Source organism: Cyprinodon variegatus, unplaced genomic scaffold (genome assembly GCF_000732505.1).
Source record: "Cyprinodon variegatus isolate N-32 unplaced genomic scaffold, C_variegatus-1.0 Scaffold96, whole genome shotgun sequence".
Taxonomy (NCBI): domain Eukaryota; kingdom Metazoa; phylum Chordata; class Actinopteri; order Cyprinodontiformes; family Cyprinodontidae; genus Cyprinodon; species Cyprinodon variegatus.
The window spans coordinates 118894-135048 of NW_015150549.1; the positions used below are offsets into that span (position 1 = coordinate 118894).

Below are 16155 nucleotides of genomic sequence, written 5' to 3' on the forward strand. Positions count from 1 at the left end.
AGCACCTCGGGCATCCCCCAGCAGAGCTGGAGAAGGTGATAAAATAAATACTCAAATAAAAAAATAAGGAAAGAAATGTGCAGCCATTAAAAAAATTGTCAAAATAAAATGGAAAAAAAGTTTGCAAAATAAAATAACATGTGAATAACAGCATGGATTTAAAAAGCACTTGTACAAATATCAAGTTAAAATATATGAGTAATTACACATCAACTTTCCTCTTTTAAGACCTATTTTATCAATCTAGTTTCAAAACCAAGAACATTTGTCTATCACCTCTTTAACACAATAAAATCTACCATCCAGCTGGGATCTGAGTGGTTGCTCATCCCAGGATCAAATCTGTTGGAAATCTCTGTTTGGAAGCACCATGTGTTTTGTCTGTTTGTCTGTGTTTTGTTTTTCTCCTCCTTCACTGTTAAAAGCCCAGCCTTCCTGCCTGAGCTTTGTTTATTGACAATCCTTGCCAAACATGACTGTAACCCCTTACTTATCCAACATTCAAACAATTGTGTCGAGATCCCCCATTGGTCAACTTGAGGTATTAAAGGGGATCTGCTCACCTATAGAGATCTTGGCTGGTTCCTGGGGAGGTGACCAGAATAATGTGCTTAAAAAATAAGGTCTACGGTAATCTTCAGATTGGAGCTGTTTTTTGAGAATTAAAGATCGCTGATCCCCAAATGTAATTCTAAGATCAACTTAATATGTAAGATTCCAAATTAATACAGTAAGTCGATAATCTATAAATTCATAATAGTGTTCCCTTGTTCTGTTTCATTGTAACAAGCAGATTAATTTGAAATGCTTCTAGATTTTATTGGTGACTAACTATAAAGATACCTGTTTACTCTTTCCACCTCAGACTTTTAGTGCAAGATAAACAGCTGCCATCTGCAGAAATATACAGACTCAATAGTCATTGGGTGCTTTGGGATTGACAAAAAATGGAGCAGGTTAAACCATTTATTTCAAGGTGTGAAAAAAATCATGGACTCTGGAATGTGTAGAGGAAAAGGGGAATGAATATACTTTCCAAGAGAAATATAGGAAACACTATTAGGTGCGTATTCATCCGCTTTTTCTCAGAAGTGTCACATCAGGTAAGTTAAACACAAACAGAAAAATTGCAATAAACTCCAAAACATATGCAAAAAAAACTTTTTACGCTCACCTGGGGTGATTTTAGGCTTTTGTAAAAAAGGGGTTGGTGCACAAAAGAAATGTAAACACTTTTTTACGAATCAGTTCTGATATAGTGAACTTTTACTCACGTGACTGATCAGCTGTTTCTAATGTCTGCATTTTACTGAATTTTCCTTTTATATCCGTAAAACCTGGAAGCAACATCGCCATTACTGACATGTTAACGTAAGAACAACTTCCCTGCTTGGATAACGCTCCTCCAAGACTGATCAGTGGTCAGTGCTAGATTGCATCCTATACTTCCTGTTTACTACAGCCATGAGTGACGACGTAATGTGAGATTCGAATTTCAGTTTAATGGAAACATTGCTATTGTCGTCATGGAAGAAGTGGAGGTGGCGAATGGGTTTGAATAGGTGTTTACCTGGACTGACTGGAATGGAAATGAAACTGAGGGGACTATATTTTTTTCAGAGTCTGTAGTAATATTTTGCACATGACCTATATAGGTCTGTTGTGGGGAGTGTAGTCTTTGTCATCATCTTTTGGGCTAACAGTATTAGAGCCAATGACTTAACGAAGCTCAACCAGCCAAAAGAGAATGCTGACTATTCTGAGAAGTCCTCTGGAACCTCTTGATGATTTCCTTAAATTAAGAAAATTACAAACAACCTTGAACATTGCCTTCATCCTGCCTACAGCAATGTATTAACATCTACAACCCACTTAAGAAATCCCTATAATATGTTTTCCAACTTTTATTTGTCTTTTTATCGGCCTAGATTTCCTTAACTTTGGGAGATCGTTGATCAGATGATACTTAGATGCAAAACTGATCTTTCCACAGATGGTATCTACCTCTGCAAAGGTCTGGAAATCAGTGCTCTAAACCTTGATTTATATTTGAGAGGAGAAATTTCCGAAGTTTTCATCATTTCAAAGGTACTGATTAATGTCTTTTAGTAAGATTAAGATTGAAATATTTAAAGGGATTTGTGGTCCTATAACAACTGACAGCATCGTTTTTTTTTTTTTTTAAAGGAATCAAGATACTTTTTAAAAGATCAGGAATCAGTGATCGGCCAGAAACCTGCGATCAGTGCACCCCTAGTCTGAAAGTATAGCCCTGTTTGTTTACCTCAAACAGTGACGCTTCTTGTTTATATATGCTGCTCTTTAAGATGTTTCATTTGTTTACATTTTACCAGCTTATTCACCAAAGGCTTTGTTGCATAAGATTTGCCATCTAACACAGCAATAAAATATGTCTGCACCTACGCACATCTGCACACAGCTCCTCTGTTCGTCACACTGTTTATCTGCCTCCATCACAGGCATGATCATGGCGGCGGACCAATGCATGCATCCTGTGACATTTCCGGTCCTGTTCTTTTTTTAGCTCTGAGTTGTCAGAGCTCCACGTCACTGCGACTGTCTGGCCTCTGCACTCCGCATCTTAATCACGCTGCATCTTGTATGGCTGGACCCCTCTTTTCCAGGATCTGGGCAGCAAATCTGTTTTTGGAAACATCTCTTCAGTCGCTGCTGAAATTCATCCATAATTTATAAAAAAAGATCACCTTTCTGAAGCCGACAGTACAGGGGGGGTGTTTTTCATTCTTTATATTCACAATGTTTGAAACATTATAAGTAATTAGAAGATATAATAAAATGATCATCATAATAAGGATTGTGGATTTCACTAAAGCCTTGAATTTCAAAATATTTTTGTTTAATACACAGTTTAAACAGTTTCATACATTATACACCGCAAAAAAATTCAATCTTAGTAAGTAATGTTTTTCTTCAAATAAGTGCATTTTGTTCTTGAATTGAGGAGGTGAGAACCTTTGCCAGTGGAACAAGACAATATATATTTAAAATAAGAAAAAAGAAATCGCAACATCTTATTTCAAGCGCATATTATCTTATTATCTTAATTTTAAGTGTAAAAATATTTGGTCTATTGGCAAATAATTTAATTTAGCTGCTCAAATTAAGGCTAAATATACTTAATTTAAGATGATTTTATTTCTTTTCTAGATCATTTTTAGTAGTGTATTATATCTGCACATTCTTAACAAAGAGGCTAGAGATGTAATTAAGATGGGACACTAATTTTTTTTTAAATGATGCTTTCAGAGTCAACAGTCATGCTTCCTCTGTCATTGATTCATTATACTTCTCTGTCTCTTTAGAGGGAAACAACATTTTTAACAGCATCTGCATACAGCTTGTTTGTTTAACACATCTCTGACATCCTGGTAAACTTGTATGTAATGAAAGAACCAATTTTGCAGAACCCTCTTGCATCTATCAAAAAAAATATCAAGCTAAAATCTGTGAGCTTGTTTAAAGATTCTTTCTGTTTCATTTTTAACTCTGGAACAGTTTTTGCACGGCAATATTCTGATGCATTAAGTTTGAAAATGTTCAAGAGATTTAAAAAAGCTCTCCGTTGTTTTAATATTTAGGCTTGGATTTGCAGGTCTTCTGAATCCAGAGTATTGAATAGTTTAAGAACCCTTAAATTGTTTTCAAAGCGCAAAATATAAAAGGCTTTTTGTTTTTTAGAGCTGCAGCAGTAGCAGGAATACATTGATCAACCCATATCAGGCATTGCACACAGCAGATCCTGTAGGAGAGAGACATAAACATTGAACTGTTTTAGTATGATTGCTTACAGATGTCTAGTTATCCCACATACAGAGAACACGAGCACATGTTTTCTCCTGGAGAGTAGGAAAAAACCATCCTACCACCCTTTCTGCTTTAGGGACACTTTTGCCTCTGGCTCTGTCAAAACCCTCTTTTGATAAACTAATCATTCCATCAAGTCAAAGTGAGATTCTGAATTTATCCATAATGGGCCTCTTTTCAAAATAGGCTATGTGTCTAATAATATGTGATTGGATAGAGCCCTTGCTCTGTCCAAGGACATGCTGTTTTCTTTCGTGGCCGTGTGGAACACTGTGTACCACTTCTATGTAGCCTGGCTGTGAATGATTTGGAGCTGTGAGACGAGCAGCCGCTGCTCCAGATCTCTTTGGAGCACTTAAGTCAGATTGATCCAAATCCAGCTGATCAACATTATTAAAGTTCATCTAAAGCTGATGACAGAATGCTGAGCACTTCAAACAGGATAAAGCTGCTCAGTTTAATGGTTTCATACCACACAGAATGATCAAATGTGAGGAGGAAGTTGACTAATACCAGTGACTCTTAGCTTTTTAATTACTCAATGATAAAAAAAATTTGACTGTTAACGCGATTCACTGTGTGTGTTTATGACTAATTATGACAGTTCAGAGCACTCCTCAGAGTTTTCTCTCGTTTCTTACATATGTCGCAATATTTTTGTCCATAAGCCAATCTTGTTATTTTAAAGCCTTTCAGAGTCTTTGTTTCACAGAACGAAAATGCCATTACGTTCTGAAATCCCACTGAACTGCAGCTTGAAGGGGGATTTCAATAGATTTCAAAAGCAAACATCACAGGGTAAGCCCACAAATGGCTTGACCCAGATTCTGGATTTGTTTTTCTATGTTTTAGCCAGTGATAGAGCAGGAAGATTGGGCTTTCTGTGATAAATCTGTGAACTGGGGATTTAAGTGACCATTTATTCCGTGCTGACATTTTATTAATGAATGAGTTCACAAAGCAGCTGATTAAGGTAAACAACATATGCTAATGTATGGGCTTCTCAAAACAGAAATTAATTTCAATCAGCTGATTTAGATAGATAGATAGATAGATAGATAGATAGATAGATAGATAGATAGATAGATAGATAGATAGATAGATAGATAGATAGATAGATAGATAATTAAGAAAATAAACATTTTCAGCTAAATATTTAATTTCAATAGGCTCTTACACTATTCACTCTGTTTAATTAAACAAAGTTAATTTATGCAAAATATGTTTTTTCTTTGTGCCAGTTTAAATCACTAACCATGTTAGAATATATATCCTAAGTGCTTATTTTCCCCTCTGTATTCTAGTTTAATCATGATGATCACCTGAATAACCAGCCCAACCAGACCAACATCACAATTAAGAACCACAGGTTTGAGGGTGTAGACTCTAGGCAGCAGACAGGAAGTCAATGATGAAGATAGCCTTAAGCTGTAAACACCACCTGCTGCTTTTTTCTATTTTTTCCCCCCATCAGTGGTGTTTGGTCCACAAGCTGTACTGCTGCCATATTGTATAACTTTAATGGATCCTGTGATAAACCAGAGGGGCTAATATCAGGAAGGAAGGATGTGATTCAGAATTCCATCCTAATCCGAAGGAAACGGCACAGCGAGGGAAGCTGTTTGCAAGAGGAAGTCTTATTGTAAGCAGGAGATTAACAGTACCGAGTCATTCCTGATGCTGAGTCGTACCAGCCTCCACCCTTTAATAAAGGATTAACCCTGTGAAGCTGTGGCCTACAATGTGGAACCCATCCTACATCTCCCTAGTCTAAGTGTTTCATATAAACAAAAACATCATGACAACAGATGATTACTCTTTCAGCAACTTTATTACAAACGTTGACAATGTTGAATTCACAACAGAATTATCAAACAGTTTGAGATGTCAGGCCATATTTCACAGGTCAGACATGAACAAGATGAATCACAGTAAAATATTTAATGTCCAAATGGACAACAAGTTTTTAAAGTGCAATATAGTCAGTTTATTAAAGCACCATGTGAATGTAGTATGTAGGACAGTCCAGCAGCTGTAGTATTGATTTATCAAAGTCCAAAGGAGCAGCTGAATGTGTCTGCCTCAGCTCTCCTTCCTCTTTTCCTCTCCGATTTCTCGTCATGAAGACAGGAAATTCCCTGAAACTCATTTTTCATCTGTGCGTTTCTGCATGTGGTCAGCTGCTTACTCCTTCTGCTCTCTGATGAACACTCTGCTGATTCACAAACACACATTCTGACTCAGCAGTTGTCACTTGTTTGGAGTCACTGAACTGAAGATGAGTCATAGGGAAACAAGTGGAAACACAACCACTTCCCTAATCAGGTTCTTCAACCAACTTTCCAGCCATCTGGCTGCTCTTCCTCTGTCCTTTCTTTGTTTCTCGGGGCTTTACCTGCCCCAGCAGGAACAGTTCGGCCTGAAAGCCCGTTCCTTGGCACCATTAATCCCTTTGTCCCGGGACTGCTGATGTAGGTCAGCTCATCGGTGCTTAGTACATGGAGTTAAGAATTGCTCCACTTCAAAAGTCCAACAGGAGACTATTTTGTCCCTTTATCTGTTCAGAAGGCAGGTATGACTTGATTTAGAGACAAAGTGGCCAGAGACTCTCCAGCCCCGACCCGGCAGCTGCCCAGTGGGGCTGAATACCTCTCTTCCCCGGGCTCCAGCCTCGCCCTCTTGTTGGGAAGGAAGTCAGGCGCCGCCGACGCCTTGCCCCGGCGTTTCCTGGACTGCTTCGTCGGGCTCAAGTTCTCCTTGTCGTCGACGGTGTCACAGTCGTAATCTTTCGCCTTGTTGTCCGACTCCTCTGAGACGGTTTCTGAGGAGTTTCTTTCCGACAGGGGCTGAGGCTCTGGTACCTCCGGACCGGAGCTAGTCTCCATCGGCTCCTCCGGGGCTGACTGCGCTCCGCTCGGCGCGTCCTCCTCCCGTGAGGAGTGGTAGATGTCCCGGGCAGACTTCATGACCAGGGACAGCAGGAGGCTCCGGTGGAGTCTCAGTCCTCCTCTCTGGGACCTTGAAGCGTACAGCTTACTTATGGATACGGCCAGTATCCGCCTGGCTTCCATGTTCACTTCCATCGCTGTTGTCATTTTGTTTCTTCTATGCGTAATTGCGCACGGTTCTTTTTTGGCACCTTTTTACCAAAAAGATCGGATAGCTATTTTTACCCGCAGTCAATCAAGTTTTAGTTTCTAGTCTGTTTCTCGGTTCTTTCTTCTGTTGTTCACCAGCTGTTGTGCTCTAAGAAATGTGAGAACGCGTGTAGTAGGGCGGCGTTTTATTTCCTCCATGACGTAAAGTGAACTTCATTCCTCAGTAAGTGACAAGCAGGCGCCTCCCACACCTGCTGTGGTAACACCCCTCAGCGCACACCAACACACACACTCAGACAACCATCTGTTCTGTCTGACTATTTCCTCTCACGCTTAATCTGTGTCATTAATTTGAGTTTTTCTAAAGGTACCAAATTCCTCGAGCTCTATCCTGAGGTAACATCTATCTCCCCACAGTCATTCAGTAACAGAATAATGCAGGTTATAGATTCTGAGGTCTTATTGAATAATTTACTCATTTTAAAACAGTGAAACAAACAATAAAACCTGTAGACTATTAGCCTGTATGATTATTGTTGCCTAATTACGTGGATTTTACATTACTATATGATATAATATATTGCAAACACATAGATAACATGTAATATAACATTTTGTATCACAGTTTATCATATAGCATACATTAAATGAGGCCATTGTGAGGTTCTTAAAATTAATGTTTTGTATAATTCATTCACTCTAATAACACACCTGTAATTATGAATTCATTAAATAATAATATGAGAAAAGAAATAGATATGAGGTCGTTTTCCAGTAGAATTGTTTAATATAGTAATAATGTGAATAATCCATTATTTAGGTGTTTTAAGTAGGATTTCCTGATTATTTTCCTGTTTACTATAAAAATTATATATTAATATAAAGGATGATAAAGAAGAAAAAAAAAACATGCAACATGACTCGGTGTTTACATCCTGGTGAAAACCCAACCAGCAGTTCGAAGAATTGTCGTGGAGAGGAAAAAAAAAAATGGTGTTTTCAGTTACTGGGGACTTTTTAGCCTATCCGCTTTCACATGCATAATAATGCACTATGTCACACTCTGACACATACACATGAAATCCACGCACAAATCCACGCACGGGCACATGTCTTCCTTATATGTACCATCCGGTAGTAAAACAGCCCCGAGGGAACGCGCAGTGGAAAAGCCATGACGTGGACGCGCAACCGCAGTCCCTCCTCCCCCCTCTCATTTCTCTCACGCTCCTCCCCGGAGGACGCGCACAGCAACAGGGATGGCGTCATCTGCTCTCCATATTTGGAGTTATCGCCGGTGTAAATAAGGTTACCAGGCAGCAAAACGGCTTTGGTTCAAGGAGTACAAGTCTGCTGCATTCAGGCGCTCCTGAAAGAAAACACATCAGTTAAGATTTTCAGGTTTGCATTGGAGTACAGCCTGCTGCAAAACTCAAACTCATATTGATTTATAAAAAAACAAAAATTTTGTTATATAGCATGCAAAGCTGCATAGCCATATTTATTCATTTTTATTTAGCCTATCTGGCATTGCTAGGAGCAAATGTTTCATTGAACTTTGAAACTGCAGCAGAATTACATTTTGCCCTTATGCTTACCGACCAACCAGCCTCCTGGTTACCTGTCTGTTTACCTCAGGTGGTATGCAACAAAATATCTTATAGTTTCATAACATTAAAGGATTAAACTCTGTATTCATACCACTAATGTAATCTTAGCACCATCAAGTCTTCGGAGCATTAGCATAAGCCTTATTTGGTTTTTAATAAAATTTAATAACAGATCAGATGCTCCAACTTAATTATAAAAAACATGCTTGAATGTTGTTCTCCTCTGTGCTTAGGTTTTAAAAATGTTAATTTTGCCATTCAATGAGAATTTAATATTATTTACCAAATGCAACAAGTTTTTGAGATAATCTAATTACATTTTCTTTTAAATACAAGCCTTTAAAATCAAACATCGCTTTATTAAAGAAGAAAATCCACTAGGAAACCTTTATTTCCCTTATATTACAACCAGTAACCTTGTGTGTTATGTTACAACAACACATGCTCTTTAAGTGTTCATTTTCTGCCAGTAAAACTTGTTATCAGCAACAAAAGCAATCATGAAAAGCAATCAGTCTTTGTTGTAAAATGAAGAAGAAAAAAAAAAGAGTTGCAACCATGGAAACCTCTTTGACAATGTTTCACCACACGTTATAAACACTGCAGCTTACCTAAACTGCATGTCACATTTTGATGTGTGATCCATCTTTTATCCACTTAAGATAATTAAAAGAAAAGGGGAGCGCTCTTATTTTATGTATTCTAAAATGAAAAACTTTTAAAAAACCTCTTCTTAGATAAACATTTTTTATGATTTAGGACTACATTACATGTGATGTGCATAAGCAAAGACTTAACTCCTGGACTGCAGCCAGCAGCTTGCCATGGAGACGGTGTTGTGTGTAATATACTTACACCGCCTCTGCCTGAGGCTAATGTGTGGTGTAGAGAGTGTATGACACAGAGCAGGGTGGGGCCTGTTTCTTCTCCAGGCAGCTTTTCTCCCTGAAGAACAAACACTGGTTGGTAAGGCTGGGAGTTGACCTAGTTGCAGAAACGCATTCAGATACAGGCAAACGTTGAATAAAGGAATATAAGAAATAGGAAATGCATGATAATGATGAGCACTTAAAAAAAAAAAAACAATAGAGATTCAGGCACAATAAGTTGGATGTTTATTTTCTGCATTTATAAACTGTGTTCTCAGATCTTTACTTAATTTTCCTTCTTTTAAGCAAGTCTGTGCATATTTATATTTGTTTATATTTAATCCTTTGAAAATTATTGTTTCTTCTCTGAGCTTTATTTTTAAACATTATAGTGATTTTTAAATTCTTCCCTTAATTTGTTTTCATTTAGTGACCTAGTTATCAGAACCCTTTTATAATAAGTTACTGAAATAAAACCCCTCAAAGGTACACATGTATGATGTTACAAAGTGTAAGGTATCTTTTAGCTAATGCAATAAGCAGGAATGTAAGTGGGATTTTTTAATTTGCTGTTAGAGAGCTGCAGCAAAGAAAAGGTGTCATCTTGTTGTCACCAAAGTCTCCATAACAACAATGAGAATCTACGTGCTAACCAGGTGCTTGAGAGGGATGCTCGGTTAAATGAGTCTTTTTATCGTCCTGCCATCACAAATGCAAACCTGTGAAGTTTGCCTAACTCTAATGAGTCAAACATGTTAAAGAAAAATTGGCAGAAATTTGGAAAAGCACCCATGTAAAGATTGGGCAAAAGTCTATGATATTATGGGATATGTTATTTTCAAGAGGATCCATAACTCAAGGGATAATAATTTACCATACCACATGTTAAGTCAAATATATAATAGGTCATAATTTTGTCTAACAGAATTGGCTAGATGTTTCAAGATTCAAAATCAAGTTTCTTTTGTGATCATCTGAGTAACCAGACCGAAATCCTGCTGGAAACCTTTAAGGTGAACTGAAGAGAAGAGCACATGGAACAGGATCCAGGATCATGCAAGCAGAAATCACCAAATGACCACTTTATCTCCATATGTGCTGCCCCTTTGAAATCTGCGACAAGAAAAAGGAGTTGTCCTATAACAAAATGGGCTTAGAAATTATTGACTGGACTCATTATTGTGCTAATTAAGACAAGAAAAAACTAATATTAGCAAATGCAAGATTTTATTTTGACTTTTTGATTTGATACTCAAATCAAAATGCCTGGCTTTTCCACCTTATTTCAGTATGATCGTTTCTTCTAAGATATTTGACCACTCTTTACCATCAGCGTTAATACTTATGCCTACTAATCTATAAATAATGCTGCTGATCTAGATGCTCAGCAATGTTTGACTTCGGTAACTGCCCAGCAACAGCATCTAGATCTATGGGTTTAGGAGGTAAGAAATATTGACTTAGTGACATTCTATGTATTTCAGGAAGGTTTCATCCCTGATATCCAAAGCTAAATGCACGGCATCCTCACAAGGAAGACTTTAGGGCGCCACTGCGTAATAGATCTATTTTTAGACGCAGCTCTCTCTTTCTCAGGTTGTTATCTCAGCATTGATTTCTTTTGTTATGCTATGGCCGACTTGCTTACGTCAGGCGTTGTTGTTTCCAACTGAAAAGATATTCTGCCCTGCTGCATAACTTTGGTTTAGAAAGGCTTAGATTTTCCTCTGACAGTAAAACAATGAAAAGGAAGGAAATTATATCTGGAATGCGAAGGAGTAAAATGTCAAAAATCAATGTGATGTAAAAAAGTTGTATTTATGAAAGCAGGAAATACTTTCTCTGAATGCTTAAGACAGATCCCATGCTCTAAATCTTTGCTGTTTTGTTTTTGTTTTATTCACAAAAGGAAGTTTTTTATTTCAGAGGTGACAGGTTTGCCCTCATCTTATTCAGGGGAAGTACATGGAAAGTAATATGTTCCAGTAACTCATGTTTATGATGGAGCATTTCTGAACTATGACTTCCTGCTTGGCTGCATATTCTGGTTTTACAACTGGATTTTTATTTTCGATTACCAAAGGCCCGCCTTCCTTTGGTAGACAGTACTTGTTAGGTAATGAAAGCTGAAGCTATGGATAAGGCAGAAAAAATAATAAAGCTTACAAAAGATTCATAATTAGGAAAAGCTTTCCGGTTCTAGAAGATAAATCCTAACCATAGGAACTAGAGCAACACAGAACGGTTTAGATCAAATCCCCGGGATCACATCTAAGACCTAAATCCAGTTAATAATTTGTGGTTATAATTGAAAACTGACTGTCAAAGATGGTTTCTATGTATCCTAAAAAAGAAGGAGGTTTGTAAACTCTCCCAAATTAAGATTAGCTTAGATTAGATGAGCTTTATTGATCTTACAGCGGAGAAATTCACTAGTCACATATTGGCATAGTAATTAAAGAAAGTGCAAACAAGGAGGAAAAGGTGCATTAGGAATAAAAATAAATAAAAAGAATAGAAATAAGAAATAAACCTTAAAGGAATCTATTTTATTTGCACAAACTACAAACTGTCTTGCTAAGCTACTTTATTGATGAGGGGACACACCAGGCTTATTTAATGTATCTTAGATAGCAATGAGCTAAAGCTTTCTGGGTTACAAAGGGTAACATCATCTGATATTTACTTTGATATCTAGAGAAAGATTGAACTGATAAAAACAAAGGTCCGCCCAATTCATAAGAACAGGATTTCTTGAGAAACAAAAGGTATTTTTTATGGTGAAAAAAAATAGATTTGTTCATGTCAATGAAGAAGTCTTTTTCTATACTGTTGTTTTAGAAATAAATAGGTGACCATAGAGGTCATGATCAGTGTTTATAGCTGACGCTTTATATTGTTACAGCGTGTTACAGTAGGAAACCGGATAAAGGCAGGAAGGAAGGACTGGGGGACAGCTTTGGTTGGATTGAAAGAATAAACCACAGGAACAAAGAGAAATGGGAGGGACAGGATTGGAAGAAGTGCAGGGAGAAACATGAAGACAGGGAATCTAAGGATTTGCTGAGCTTTGCATTTTTTCTTTAAAAAACCCATGAAAAAGTGATAAATAGGGCATTCCAAAAGTATTAAAACCTCAAGAATTCTTTTGCAAACGTTTTTATGTCCAATTGACGTTAATGTTACTGGCTGTGATTTTAATTAACTGACCAACAAAAATATAATACACCGTTTTTCAAATCTATTCAAAAAAATCTGAAAAGAGCTTTATCTATTTATCAAATCTAGAAACTGAAATTGTTTGCCTTTTCAAAAATGAGTCAGATTGGATAGCCTTTGTGAGCATTTTGAGGCAAACCACAATTTGAGGCCTATTATCAGATATGAAAAGTCTTTGATCATTCTAAACCCTTCCTCGGTAGCTCTTGTTACCCAGTGTTTAGGTCCATCCCTCCTCCCACCCGCATATCAGCTTCCCTGTCTCCCTCTGAGAATAATGTCGCCACCACGTTTCAATACCAGGATGCTGTGCTCATGTGTTTGGGTGTATTTTTAGTTTTATTCTGATCTCATTTACCCAGAGAATCTTTCACACATTTGCTGTGTCTTCAAACTTGCTTCTCACAAACTGCAAAGGGGTTTCTAGAGACTTTCTTGCAACAATGGCTTACTTCTTGTCAATACTCCGTACATTTCATAGCCGTAGAGTGCACAGCTAATTGCCTAGTCATTTTGTCAACATACTCTTCCTGAGCTGTGGATCATTACAGCTCCTTCAGGATCACCTTCTCTTGTCTGGTTTAGTGTAGGTCACAGCTTTAGATTTTATTTTGCTTTGAACTTCTCTATAATCTTATCAATTATCTTTATGTCTTACTCTTTATGATATATGTCCACTAATGTTGTTAATGGCGATTTAGGGAGATATTTGAAGGTAATTTTGAATCATACACTTTTTGAATATTGTAACTCAATTCAAAGTTGTAGAGTGAAATAAAATAGAGTTTTGAAGAGGCTTCTGCTTCCTAGCTCCAAAGGGGGGAATAGCCATTGTCCTGTTTTTGGTGCACTCTCTGCCAGGTGTCTTGCTCTGATTTCCCTGCTGCTCCTGTAGGAGCTTCACAATGCGGCCCTATTTCATGGGAAAGCGGCTGTTATCAAGCCACTCCTGGACATTCCGAACTGGGACCATCTCTGTAGGATCTGCTCGACGCAGGGATGCCAGTTTTGCTCAGGTTTCCTAATTAAATACACAACTTGACCTTGACCCCTGTGCAAAATGCTTTGCTGGCCAGGCGAATTGCCAAGTGAGCAAAATCACACAAAACTGGTGAGTTTTTTGCTGGTTTCACGTTTGGTGTGAACCAGTGGCGGCTGGTCAATAGAGGGCGCTAGGGCACAGCCACATCCACCCAAACACATTTATTAAAACATAAAAAAAAAAAACACAAATAAAAATTCAATTATAAATTTAAAGTATTTCTAAATATATTCATGACGAGTAAAGCTGATTTGTTCCACCCTGGGGTGCAAAAACCTTTGCCCATTGACTCTTGTTAAAAGTTGTACATGTGCATTAGATCCTCTGCAATACAGAAGGATAGGACAGCTTGGGGCGCAGGAGACCTGCACCCTGAGCTGACAGGAACTGTCATCCCAGTGTTAGTGTGGCTGATTGACAGGTCGAGTCGAGACAAGAGAAGCTGGAAGTGAAAGCGTTTGGGCCTGATCAGCCGCAATAAAAATTAAATTTCAGCAGTTCAAAAACAGATGGAGATGGTAAATTTGCTTTATTGTGCTTTCCCTGCCTTTCTACTTTCCCTTTTTCAAACGTCAGGATCTGACCCAGCATGGATCAAGACAGGTATGACTGATTTAAAGCAATTTTTTAGAAAAAGCAAAGAAGAATAAACAACCTGGGATTAACATTGAGAATAAATATTATATAGTGCACTTTTTCTAGATGTTTGCTAATTTGCATAGCTGCTCTTAAATTAACACATTCTCAGAAATATAAATCATGTTTTTTTTATATTAAAAAGATGCAAAGCTGACTTATAGATTCTCCAATATCAAACTGGTGCATTATTTTTTTAGGTTTATGACACCATATTGGACCATGCAAAACACAGATTTGTGTTTTTATAATGTGTGTTTCTATAATGTTTTTTTGTTGTTGGCATTCATATTAATATACTGGTGTGATAACTTAGTATAGGTTTGATTGGTTTTTAGTAAACGTCTATTTTGAATTTATAGCCCCCCCTGGAGAAAACTCTACCAGCCGCAACTGGTGTGAACTCACCATAAGTCACAAAGCTAGGGTAGTATATCTAGCAAAAAGACTTTAAAACATGTTAAAATATAATATTAATCAGTGGCCATATCCTTCAACCTTGTCTTTCGAAGGAAACATGGCAGTAGGCCAAATGAGTTGTTTCTCAATTCACAAGAACGTAATTATGGACTTGTGTTATACCCAAGAAAAACATAGCAAGTATGGACTTGGGGAAAACCGATGCACGCAGAAAAAATCTGTGTCAATTTGAACAGAGGTGTACGGGAGATCTCCACAAACTGCTTGTTTGGACCTGCATTTCACTTTCTGCTATTCATAGTCTCTAGATAATAGATTTTTTTTTTTTTTTATTTAGTGGGGGAATAATGATAAACACAAATCAAATTAAAGTTTTGCAGAGTCAGAGACTCCAGTAGATTTTATAGTCAAATTCCACATTCTACTTCGCTTCATTTCGAGAAAGCTGCTCTTTACTTGTTACTTTTGGCTCAGCTTAGCTTTTTAATCTGCTGTTGTTGTTTTTTTATTTTCTTGAAAAACAATTTCAGCATGTAAGATAGCAGTCCTTAGGCTTGAATTTAGACACCGCTTTTGCAGAAATTAGCACGACATTCCACAAATGTGAGTAACTCATTAGAAATATTATTTGTAGTCTATACATTTTAACGAGGCGTGAATTGATGACATGTGGCCAAGTTGTTTAATAGGATGAGTTCTCAGGTTGTAGTTTCACCATTCCATACTGAAGTACTTTTAAATGCATGTGCTTTTGACTGAGTACTCTAATACATTAACCTGAGTAGATCATTGCCTGAGTAACTTTTACTTGGAGTTGAATAATATTTGAATAATATTTGATTATGAGTATTAATACTTTTACTCAAGTCCTACTATTTTGTACATTCACCACTGCCCAAATAGACTATTCACGTTTGCAGAACACCTGCTTGCTTCTGATGATTTCCTTTAGCTAACCAATGAGTGTTTGCGTTATATGACTCATCCAATTACATTAATTTTCACTAGATGTGGATGGCGCCAATGATCTGCATTGGATGGCGCACAGGACGTAAAATAAACATTTATAAACATTAAACTGAAGCCAATAGTAACGAGTAACGTTTGTTTTAAAAATGTAAGGAATAGAAAGTACAGATAGTTGTGTGAAAATGTAATGAGTAGAAGTCAGAAGTAGGAAGAAAAATAAGTAATGGAGTAAATTATAGATACCTAAAAAGTTAACTAAAGTACTGTAAAAAAGTATTTGTACTTTGTTACTTGACACCTCTGCGTTTTTGTAATGCAAAACTTAGAAAAATATTCAATTAAAATACACAAATATTTAAAAATTACCCTCATAGAATGGAGGCTGTGTTATTTACTGGTGCTGCCAAAACAGAGCCGTAGCCAGAACATTTTTATAAGGGTGGCCA

At 37.3% G+C, this 16155-nt stretch overlaps 1 protein-coding gene across 1 annotated transcript; it reads right to left on the reverse strand.

Annotated features, from left to right (window-relative positions):
* Positions 1 to 6406: 6406 nt before the first annotated feature.
* Positions 6407 to 7112, reverse strand: ier2 (immediate early response 2). Its single transcript, XM_015374009.1, has one exon. The coding sequence runs from the start codon at positions 6939 to 6941 to the stop codon at positions 6408 to 6410; it is 534 nt and encodes a 177-aa protein (XP_015229495.1). The 5' UTR covers positions 6942 to 7112; the 3' UTR covers position 6407.
* Positions 7113 to 16155: the final 9043 nt, after the last annotated feature.

Bases quoted from the DNA above. Each gene is read 5' to 3' on its own strand.
- ier2 (XM_015374009.1), bottom strand. From the start codon at position 6,941: ATGACAACAGCGATGGAAGTGAACATGGAAGCCAGGCGGATACTGGCC.